The sequence below is a fragment of the Triticum aestivum genome, chromosome 7D (genome assembly GCF_018294505.1).
Source record: "Triticum aestivum cultivar Chinese Spring chromosome 7D, IWGSC CS RefSeq v2.1, whole genome shotgun sequence".
Taxonomy (NCBI): Eukaryota; Viridiplantae; Streptophyta; class Magnoliopsida; order Poales; family Poaceae; genus Triticum; species Triticum aestivum.
In genome coordinates this window covers 481708009-481719765 of record NC_057814.1, presented here as the reverse complement: position 1 = coordinate 481719765, position 11757 = coordinate 481708009, and the positions used below count along the sequence as shown (strand labels likewise).

The 11757-nt window shown below is 47.9% G+C and overlaps 1 protein-coding gene across 1 annotated transcript; it reads left to right on the top strand.

Moving 5' to 3' along the window:
- Nucleotides 1-434: 434 nt before the first annotated feature.
- On the top strand, nucleotides 435-1167 carry LOC123169836 (uncharacterized). The gene has a single exon (XM_044587702.1). It carries the CDS (start codon nucleotides 564-566, stop codon nucleotides 834-836), a length of 273 nt encoding a protein of 90 aa, XP_044443637.1. The 5' UTR covers nucleotides 435-563; the 3' UTR covers nucleotides 837-1167.
- The last annotated feature ends 10590 nt before the right edge of the window (nucleotides 1168-11757 follow it).

Genomic DNA, 11757 nt, shown 5'->3' with positions numbered 1-11757 from the left:
GTATCGGCATCCTGCCCACCGAGTCCGGGCGAGTCCCCCGCCAACAAGTCACATCCTTGAAACTGAAACGCTTCTGCCGCAAGCTTTGCTGGCCTGGCATGCCAAACTCATGCATGCTCATAAAAAGGACATCGGAAACTCTCTCCTGGAGAAATGTATAATCCAGTTATTAGTTGTCTCGGTAAAAAAAAATGGAGCGGTGATTGGGCTCCGTTCCGTTTGGAATTCAGGGAACTGGATTTCATAGGAAGCGGTTGAGTTTTCGCGGCGAATTTCGCACAGCGGGGAAATTTCTGTGTTTTTTGTGAAAAAATCTTGGCTTCACCACGAGAGAAAGAATTAGCCAGAATGGCACGGCACGATCGATCTTCTCTTAAATGCGCTTGTCGAACAGGTTTAAATCAGCATCAAACATTGGTCCAGCACCCTCCACGTTATTCCTCTACCACATTTCGATCTATAAAAGCCCTTCCAGCCTCTGGCACTCCCTTCTCAGCCACAGCTCCAGTTGCTTGGAAGTTACAAGGCGTTCAGAGGCGGCAACCAAACCTACACACATACACATGGGATCCTTGGGCCCTGCCGTGAGCGTGAGCATGGCCAAGGCCAGCGGCGGCACGGCGGCCGTCGGCGGCCAGCAGCCGGAGCGCGGCACGTTCAGCTGCGGCTTCCGGATGCCGCTGCACTACCCGCGGTACAGGAAGGCGGACTACGAGGCGATGCCGGAGTGGCGCGTCGACTGCCTGCTCCGAGAGTACGGCCTCCCCGTCGCCGGCGACGTCGAGGACAAGAGGAGGTTCGCCATGGGCGCCTTCCTCTGGCCCAGCCAGTATTGACTCTCCTTCTTACATCTCGCCACTCGGAGCAGAGGCCGGTCAGCGAGCCAGCGCCTGGCAGAGACTGATCAGCAGTGGCAGCAGCATCAACATCACGTCCCCATGTATGAAGAAGACGAGATCTCGTGACAATATTACATATTCTTATCGTATCATCTAATCGTATCTCCAATCCCCCATAGAGAATATATATCATGTTTCTTGGAGTATATGTAAGCAGTGGAAGAAGGGGTTGTTTCTGATATTCATACGTGAAATGTAGGGCTTCGTATGTACTACGTGTGACCTTGATCGTTTTGCTCTGAAGTTCTGCACTTCTGATCGTTTTGCACAGGCTCCAGGGTCCTAAAAATCTGCTCTCTTGTTGTCTTCTGAGTTCTGACAGTTTTTAATGCATGCTTTCTACTTCGACCACCACTTCTATTGGGGCTAATCTGTTTTTAGCAGTGGGTGTGTCAAAAAACGTCTTAGAGCAACTCTAGCAGATACGTAAAATACCCAAAACTATAAAATAACCGTCGTTTTACAGTTTTTGCCCGGTACTTGCGGTTTCCCCTATGGCACAAAAGCAGTTGGTAGGAGTGAAACTTCAGCGGTTATTAAATTTCATCGTTTGTATTAATATCAATAACAAAGCTATATGGTATGAAAATTAATTTCATCATGCATCCAATAATATTAATTTCATATTGTGAATGCTGATATTTTCTCCTATAAAATTACTCAAAGTTTATAAAGTTTGGCTTTGACCAAATTTTATATGCAAACTAAAAAGAAAATGAGGGAGTAAAACCCTACGTCCTGTTTGTATTGTATTGATTGTGGAAGGGGTACAGAGTACACGTTGATCTACCTCGAGATCTAATGTGTGTATGAATCTAGGATGTCAAGAATATCTAGAATATAATCTATCGAGTAGTCTAGCCTCGGGTTATATAATGTAACAGAGACCTAGGATTTTGAGGAGTCCTTATCTTGTGCGTCAAGTTTTACGGAATCTTCCTTGTTGGGTTGCCCGAAGGGGCCCAATTAACCGCCATGGGGTTCCTCGGCCCGACCCTCCTAGCCGGGAGATGACACGGTGAGTACCCCCTAGTCCAGGACACTATCAGTAGCCCCTTAACCGGTCTTCAAGTTGGGACGCTGCTCGGTTCTTTCGATCTTTTCTTCATCTTCGGTCGTCGGTCTTGAAAGCTGATTCAACAAATCTTCTTATCTCCGATCTCGAGGATCGCCGAGGTGTATCCGAAGAGTTCACATGTCGGGTATCCAAGGAGCCCCTTTAAGTTTTCGGCCTTTATCAAATGCCTTGTTATTTTCTTGCAGCCGAGCTCCAACGCCAGACTGTCTCTGAAGTGATGCACCACCTTGGTCATGATTTGTAGATGTCGGCCTCGGTGGAATTTTTTTCTGACAAGCAAGTTGCAATTTATTCTCTCGCGCCGAAGTGTATGGCACACACGCTTCATTTCTCCTCCACCTTTTTCGGCCTTAGTGCCCTCCTATTCATCACCCCGCACAGACTTTCTCTGCGGTGACGATGCTAGCAACTAGTTCGCCGAGCCGACAACGGGATCGCTCGCCTGCGACTCCGTGATCGTGGAGGTGGCCGCGGCCACCGCCAGTCGCCGAGGAACTCTAGTGTAACTCTGTTATGTGTAGGTGTTAACTCTTAATCATGTTTAGTGTATGCAACCAAACACCGTGTCGTTGCATCAGCCCAACCAATGTAGGACACCAAACACCATGCCAAAATTGCTCCCCTAATGCAAGCAGTCTACATGCAGGCTACCGAACTATGCGCAGATGATGGTTTTTTGTCTGTTTTTCGTCTGCTAGGCCTAACCGGGACAAGTATGTGGCAAAAAACGATGCGAGTAACCAAAAACGTCATTAGCACATAACGTTTCAATGTCTAGGAGCTTTAATTAGCCTTAATGTTTTGGAAGTGACCATGTTTGTGGGGCTTAAATGGGTTGCAGTCTATTTTCCCCATGTTACTTTTTCTTTTTCTTTTTAGAAGTTTGTTAAAAATATACGATAATAAAAATTAGGTTCGAATATTCACGTGTTATAAATAATATAAAGACAAATAAAATAACTCACTTTAGAAAAATATTGATGCCACTTTAAAAAATATTCAAGTACTATTGTAGATTTGTACAATTAAATTATTTTAGGAATTATAAAAATATTTATATAATTTTAAAAGTGTACACATATTTAATAAAAAATTAACATAATTTTAGAAAGTTTTTATATATTTAATAAATGTTCATATGATTTTTAAAATTGCACATTATAAAATATTCATTTAATCATTTTCACATCTGCAGTCTAGGGGCACACTAGGCTCGCATTTAATTTTCCATACCTTATTTTCTATTTTTTAATATGTATAATTTTTGCAAACACATAAACTTTATTAATACACGTGAACATTTTTAAGTGACATAACCATTTTATTAGGGTCCATTTTAACATTTACGGACGAGGAGGGGCACCGCATTGCATGTGAAAGTCATTTTTTGAACCACTTTTGGTAGGCTCCCGTGAGATCGCATGTTCGAATCTCACATGTAGCCATTTTTCAATCGACTATTTCTTCATACTGTTCATTGGCAGGTGGGCCCCAATAGTCACCAAGCCTATCCTACAGTTGCAAGTGGGCCCTGCAGCACGCTGGCATGCTACATGCGCATTCCAAAAGGAGGGATCCAACAGCCAGCCAACTAGTCCTACAGTCACTGGTGGGTCCCATGGCACGTTGGCATGCCACATGCACAATCCAACGGAAATACGGTGCCACATCAGCGCAACATAGTTAATGTTTACGGACGGTAGGACACACAATCCAAAAAATAGAATACTATGAAGCGCATCACAGTCAACGTGGACGACGAGGGCACCGTATTGCACGCGAAAGCTTAGTTTTTGACCACTTTTCTGTATTCTATAACTTCAAGCACCAAAGTGACCGCCCCTAGCAAGTTCAAGCATCACATGTAGCCATTTTTAATCAATAATATCTTTGTACTTTCACTGGCAGGTGGGACACAACTGCCAGCCAACCTGTCCTACAACAACAGGTGGGCCCCACGGCATGCTTGCACACCATGCATGCTTCCAAAAAAAATACGGTGCCATGTCCGCGCAACACAGTTAACGTCTACAGACGGCAAGGACACCGAATTGCACACGAAACCAATGTTTTTGAACCACTTTTGTGCATTGTATAATTGGAAGTACCAAAGAGATTGTCCATGGCAAGCAGGGCTGGCCCTAGCATATTGAAGGCCCTTGTGCGAACTGGTAGAATGGGCCCACTAGCTTGGTACACTAACGTTTTCTTTTTGAAGCTCAAAAAATAATGCATCGCGGAAATCAAACCCCGAACCCCAGGATGATATCCCACGTGCTAGCCACCTTAGTCATACTTTTTCTTGTACACTAAAATTACATATTTACTATACGTAAAATACATAAGCACACGGTATGGGCCCCTGCTCGGCCTAGGCCCTAGGCGATCACACTCTTTGCCATGGCCCATGGCTGGCCCTGATGGCAAATTGAAGCACCAATGGTGCATTTACCTTGTCTTCATTTTGATCCAAGTCCGAGCGTTCGGAGCAAAATTGCCACTGTGCACACATTCGGTCAGGAAAATGGAGCGCCTCTATAGCCCAACACACCACATCTTTTGCTAATAGCCCTTGACGCACTTGCATATTTCTTTATGGGTTTCCTGGATTTGTTTTTGAAGCATAATTTATTTTTGAACTTAAGGGAGTACTAGACTAAGAAGTATGCCGATGCCATGATGTGACGATGAAGAAGAGTTCAACCTCACTTGATCTTCATGGTGAACTTAGTTTGTACACCCTGATCCTTCCAATTCCTAAGATATCTATGAGTCTCGACAACATTGCAAGCGATGTTGAAATCAAATGCATTATTTTTGCACATTACTACATGCTCTACGCCGACATGAACCTAACAATGACTTAGATCTACTCCTTGCTCAACCCCTTAGGTAAATAGTAGGCCTTCTATGAAGTATGATCACGTTCCAATCTCTCTTCTCACACTTAAATAGGAACATTATTCCCATTAACGTTTAATAGTTGCAACAACCATGCGATGGATGAGAAATGCAAAGAAATTGAGAGTCCAGGTCAGCATGACACATTGGCAAGTAAGCTTCAACGTGCTCTGGCATGGAGCAAGATGCACACAAATGCCAAGTTAAATGTGTCTCCTTAACCATCTGATAGTTTATGGACTAAAATTAGCGCACTTTTCAAGTTGAAGGACCACATGTACTTTTGACTCTACTGGAAATATGTAGATCAAGTCAAAATTTGGAAACCTCGACCATCAATATCTTTTGGAGTATTTACATTCGATACTCAGGGGGTGTTTGGTTCAGGGACTTTTTAGTCCCAGAGACTAGAAAAAGTCCCTAAAAAGTCCCTAGGAACCAAACGGGAGGGACTTTTTCTACAGGGACTAGAAAAAGTCCTAGGACTTCTGAACCAAACACCCCCTCAAAAAGATATATGTAAATTCATTTTAAGAAGTATCTTCCAAACATATACTTATTGGGCTTTTGTAATGTTATTTTATACAATATAATTGTTGTAAAGCGTGTTGTAAAGATTGTGATAGCTTTCAGTAGACAACTTTTGCAAAACCAACGAGAGTGTAACGCCCACGATGCGGCTATATCTCCCACGTGTCGAGGCATGACTTAGAGGCATAACCGCATAGTGGTTTTGTCGCAAGAAGGGTCATCTTCACACAATCCCATGTAATGAACAAGAATGGGATAAAGAGTTGGCTTACAATCGCCACTTCACACAATACATGAATATAATTCATACATCATCCAAAATACAATCATATAGACCGACTACGGTCAAAATCCAGATGAAAATAAGACAACCCCAAATGCTAGATCCCCGATCGTCCCAACTGGGCTCCACTACTGATCATCAGGAAAAGACACATAGTAACGACCACGTTCCTCGTCGAACTCCCACTTGAGATCGACCCCATCATCTGCACTGGCATCGTCGGCACCTGCAACTGTTTTGGTAGAATCTGTGAGTCACGAGGACTCAGCAATCTCACACCCGCGAGATCAAGTCTATTTAAGCTTATAGGTAAGGATGGTGTAATGAGGTGGAGCTGCAGCGGCAAAAGCATATATGGTGGTTAACTTGCGCAAAAGAGAGCGAGAAGAGAAGCAACGGAACGGTCGTCATCTAGCAATGACCAAGAAGTGATCCTGAACACCTACTTACGTCATTCATAACTCAGGCCGTGTTCACTTCCCGGACTCCGCCGAGAAGAGACCATCACGGCTACACACACAGTTGATGTATTTTAATTGGGTCAAGTGACAAGTTCTCTACAACCGGACATTAACAAATTCCCATCTGCCTCATAACCGCGGGCACGACTTTCGAAAGATAAATACCCTGCAGGGGTGTCCCAACTTAGCCCATCATAAGCTCTCACGGTCAACGAAGGATAAACCTTCTCCCGGAAAGACCCGATCAGTCTCAGAATCCCGGTTTACAAGACATTTCGACAATGGTAAAACAAGACCAGCAAAGCCGCCCGAATGTGCCGACAAATCCCGATAGGAGCTGCACATATCTCGTTCTCAGGGCACACCGGATGAACACTACGTACAGCTAAAACCAATCCTCGAGTTTCCCCAAGGTGGCGCTGCAAGTGGCTCTAGTTTGGACCAGCACTCAGAGGAACACTGGCCCGGGGGTTTAAATAAAGATGACCCTCGGGCTCGCGAAAACCCGGGGGGAAAAGGCTTAGGCGGCAAATGGTAAAACCAAAGTTGGGCCTTGCCGGAGGAGTTTTATTCAAGGCGAACTGTCAAGGGGTCCCATAAATCACCCGACCGCGTAAGGAACGCAAACTCAATGAATATAATCCCGGTATATCAGTAACTAGGGCGGCAAGAGTGGAACAAAACACCAGGCATAAGGCCGAGCCTTCCACCCTTTACCAAATATATATAGATGCATTAATTAAATAAGAGATATTGTGATATCCCAACATATCCATGTTCCGACATGGAACAAACTTCAACTTCACCTGCAACTAGCAACGCTATAAGAAGGGCTGAGCAAAAGCGGTAACTTAGCCAATCAACGGTTTGCTAGGAAAGGATGGTTAGAGGCTGACATGGCAAAATGGAATACATGATATAGCAAGTGATAGGTAGCGTAGCATGGCAATAGAGCGAACAACTAGCAAAGCAAAGATAGAAGTGATTTCGAGGGGTGGTCATCTTGCCTGCAAGGTTCTCAGAGTTGTCGAAAGCTTGATCCTCGTAAGCGTACTCAACAGGTTCCTCGTTCACGAACTCGTCTCCCGTCTCTACCCAAGACAAGAACACAAGCAACGGAACCACAATCAATCACGAGGAATGCACAAGCAACATGATGCAAAACATGTATGATATGCGAGATGATATGCGATGCATATGCGTGCTCCGCAAGGAAAGTGATGAACAAGGCAGTAACTTGGCAAACCAAGCATGCCACTGGAAAGATGAGATGATTTTGGTCGAAATCGATATAAAGATCACCCGAAACGGATGCACGGTTTGCGAATGGCAAGCAAAACAAGAATGACACAAAACTGTGATTAACAGCATGATAGCACTTAAAATGCAACAAGCAACAATGCTACAGCACTCCAACATAGCAACAAAGCATATGACAGTGATCTACAGGAGATTCTTGACAAAATATGAACACTGAGCTACGGCTAGATCACAACATAACATGCTCAAACAAGCATGACAAAAGTGCAAAAGATAACAGGATCACAGACTTGGTGAAAAACTGGACATGGCAGAAAACAGCATCAGGTAGCAATGTTCAGAGCACGAAATCAACATGCTACAGGAACTCAACATGGCAAAACTTGGCATGGAAGTATTCTACTAAAGGCATATGACAAAAGTCCCTTACTAACCATAAGCCAAAAAGGTCCAGAAGATATGATGGCAAGCATGTAAACATAGCAAGTTTCGTTATCAGGTTTCAGACTTGGCAGAAAACAGAGCATGGCAGAAATAATAATATGTAGGCCTCTTTGTGAGCTTGATGCACTCACTACAGAGCAATTCATGACAAAACAAGCATACCTACAGTAAGATGGCATGTTTATGAAGCTATAAATGGCAAGAACAAAAGCATAGCATGGATGGATCAACTACAATAAGCTTGGCAAAATTGCATATCATGTTAAGAATCTGCCAGAAATATTTTATAGTAAAAGTAGAGCAAGATTTAGTCATGCTATGGTACTCCATAATTGCAAACAAGGGCGAGAATGGATCAATTACAACTATAGCTACAAAACATCCTTACTGAACAACTCCAAAATATGCATGGATCTCTCTGTAGCATCAAGTTTACATGGCAACAAAATAACAGCAGACAAGGACTTAGAGAAATCACTAAGTCCCTGAAATCAGAAATATTACGGGGCCTACTTTGCATGCTTGTGCTAGTCACCACAGAGATCACAAAAATACATGGCATACGCCCTTGGAAAGATGGCATGGCATACTGTAAAACACACGTAGAGCTCATGCCCATAAGATGCACAGATTAAATGATACAAAAATGACAAATCTCCAAGTTCTGATAAGAACCAGAGAATAACAGCAACTAGCCCTCTTCCAACAGATATTTGGGCATCAAGATGAACTCTAATGAATATGATGCAATTGAACAAAATGAAGAGCATCATGAGGAGAACAATTTGACATATTACACGCACGAATCGAATCTACATGCAAAGAGTTATGGCATCACGTACAGGGGCACTTGCTGTAAGAAATCAATGACTTGGAGAAATTTCCGAGGGAGGAGAGGAGAAAGTCAACGCGGCTCACCAGATCCGATCGGGCTCGGAGCTCGCCGGCCGGCGACGGGGAAGGAGAGGAGGCGACGGGCCCCGGAGGAAGGAGAGGAGGCGACGAGCACGGGGCGGCGACGGGCTCGCCGGCGCACGGACTCCGGCGCGGCGGAGCGACGAGGCTGGCGGCGCGCGGTGGAGGAGCTCGCGGGCGGCGGTGGCGGCGCGGCGGTGGCCGGCGACGAGGCGGCGGGGAGAAGGTGCGGCGAGGGCGCTCGGGCGGCGGCGAGGGATCCAGCGGCGGCGCGGGCTCGGCCGCGGGGAGGCGCGCGGGCCCGCGGGGGCGGCGTACGGGCCCGGCGGGCCGGCGGCGCGGGGCACGGTGCGGGCCACGTGGAACGCGTTGGCTGGCTGCGGTCGGCAGCGAAATCGTCCGGCCGTAGACGGACGTGTCCGGCCGTGGCGGGGAGGTTTGCTAGGGTTTTGGACTGCGAGAATTTCGGGGGGTCTCACAAATATATAGCTAGAGGGAGCTAGGAGAGTCCAAATGAGGTGCGGTTTTCGCCCACACGATCGTGATCGAACGACCTAGAGCATGGAAGAGAGTTTGGTGGGTTTTGGGCTGGTTTTTGAGGGGGTTTTTGCTGTACACTCAAATGGACTTTACGGATGCCCGGTTAACCGATGGAGTACCAAACGACCTCCGAATGGAACGAAACTTGACCGGTGGTTTCCGGGTGGTATACTAGGGCCACATGACAAGCCTCGGTCCATTCCGAGAAAGTTTGACACCCGCACACGAAAGAAAACAAGAGGGATGCGCCAGAGGAGATAGGAGCGCCGAATTGCAAAACGGACAACGGGGAAAATGCTCGGATGCAAAAGACGAACACGTATGCAAATGCAATGCACATGATGACATGATATGAAATGCATGACATGAAAAAAAATACAAAACGAAACACAAAACCCGACCACGGAGGGAATATCATAGCACATAGCCGAAAATGTCAATAGTCGGAGTTACAAATATGGCAAGTTACATCCGGGGTGTTACAGAGAGTAAGGGCATCTCCAGGGCGGACCCTCAAACCTCCACTATATGTCCGGACCACAATGTCCAGACTACTTTTGTCATCCAACTGAACTTGTATATGTCCGCTTAACAGTTCGGACGTACGGATTCCGTTATCCAAGAGACAACGCACGCGCGGGGGTGGGGGGTGGGGGTGGGGGATCCTCCCAACCGCACATGCATGGTCCTCCTCTCATCTTTCTCCTTCCAACCGGACACTACATCACAAATATTTCACCACATGCATGGTCCCCACCTACTTTTTCTCCTCCCAACCGGATAGTTTGTGATTAGCATTGGAGGGATCCCTCCTGCATCATGTCCGCGGATCACTTCCGGACATATACCGGGGACATTTGCGGGTCGGCGTTGTAGATGCCCTAACTGAGCTTTCTCCAAAACCCGTGTCAAAACTATATGATCAGAAGAGGTACAAAACATGCCTAAATCTCATATTCACTTTTGATTAAATGTCCATTTTTCCGTTTCAGTGACATCAATTTCTAAAGAAAATTCATTGTCTGGACTATTTGGAACTGTTGAACATATCTTGTGCATGTATCTGTTAGGATAATCTCCTACCGGCCCTGCCTCTAGTTTCTTTGTATAAATGAGGTTGAGGGCTGCCCTTGTACTTTATATACGTGCACCGTGCACCCGATCAATATATCGAGAGTTGCATTGCCTTCAACATGGTATCAGTTTCCCTTCCGATCCAACCCTAGCTTCCGCTCCTAGCCGCTGCCGCAGCAGCACCTCGCTGCCGCCGCCGCCGCATCCTCACCCCGCCGCCGCGTGTGCCTCCCCATCCCGATCCCTCTCCCTCTCCCGAGTCGCCTCCCCACCCGGTCTCCCTCTCCCTCCCGAGCCGCCTCCCTCTCCCGATCTCCCGAGCCACCTCCCACCCGATCGCCACCTCCCTACCCGATCGCCACCTCCCTACCCAGCCGCGCCGCCACCACCCCCTCGGTCGCCGCACCGCATCCATGGCCTCTCCCCACGCCGCCACCTCCCTTCCCTCGAACCCCTTCGAAGGTCCGGCCCTCCCCCGGTGGAAGTCGTTCGCGATCTCGACATCTTCGCCCGTGTGCCCATCGTCCTCGACTACGCCAACTCCACCTACTACGCCTGGAAGACTTACTTCTCCCTCGTCTTCCGCGAGTACCACCTCATCGATCACGTCGATGGCTCCGTCGACTCCGACCTCATGTTCGCGGATGACGACTGGCTGACCATCGACGCCACCATCACTCGCTGGTTGTACCAAACCATCTCCAAGGACATCTTCCACACCATCGTTTGCGACACTGATGACGCGCAGATGGTGTGGGCGAAGCTGAACGGGCTCTTCCTCAACAACGCCCTCCAGCGCCGCGTGTTCCTTCAGCAAGAATTTTTTGGCTGCCATCAGCTTGACTCGTCTATTGACGATTATTGCATGCGCCTTAAGAAACTTGCTGACGAACTTCGCGACCTCGGGGAGAGGGTCTCCGACGACCTCCTCCTCAGCACGCTCACCGCCGGCCTGAACGAAGAGTTAGACAACGCGGCCTCCAACCTCACGTTCCTCCCGGACCCGACCTTTCCTCGGGTTGTGGCCTACCTTCGGTTGGAGGAGAGGAGGATGAAGATGGTGAAGTCCCAGGCCACGCACACGGCTCTCGCTGCGGGCACCTCCCGTGCCGCTCCTCCCACGGCTCCGCAGCCGCCGCCGGCGTCCTACTTCCAGGCGCCACCGCCGCCCCTGCCCCTGATCGTTCCCGCGGGGGGCGCCGCGGCAAGCAGCAGCAGCAGCAGCACGGCGCCGGGGGGGGGGGGGGGGGCGCCATCCGCAGCAGCATCAGCTGCCCCCGGACCCCTGGGCCGCCGCGACCAACCCTTGGACGGGGGTGGTCCATGCGTACACGATGCCCGTGCCGCGGGCCCCCGTCCCGGCTGGGATCC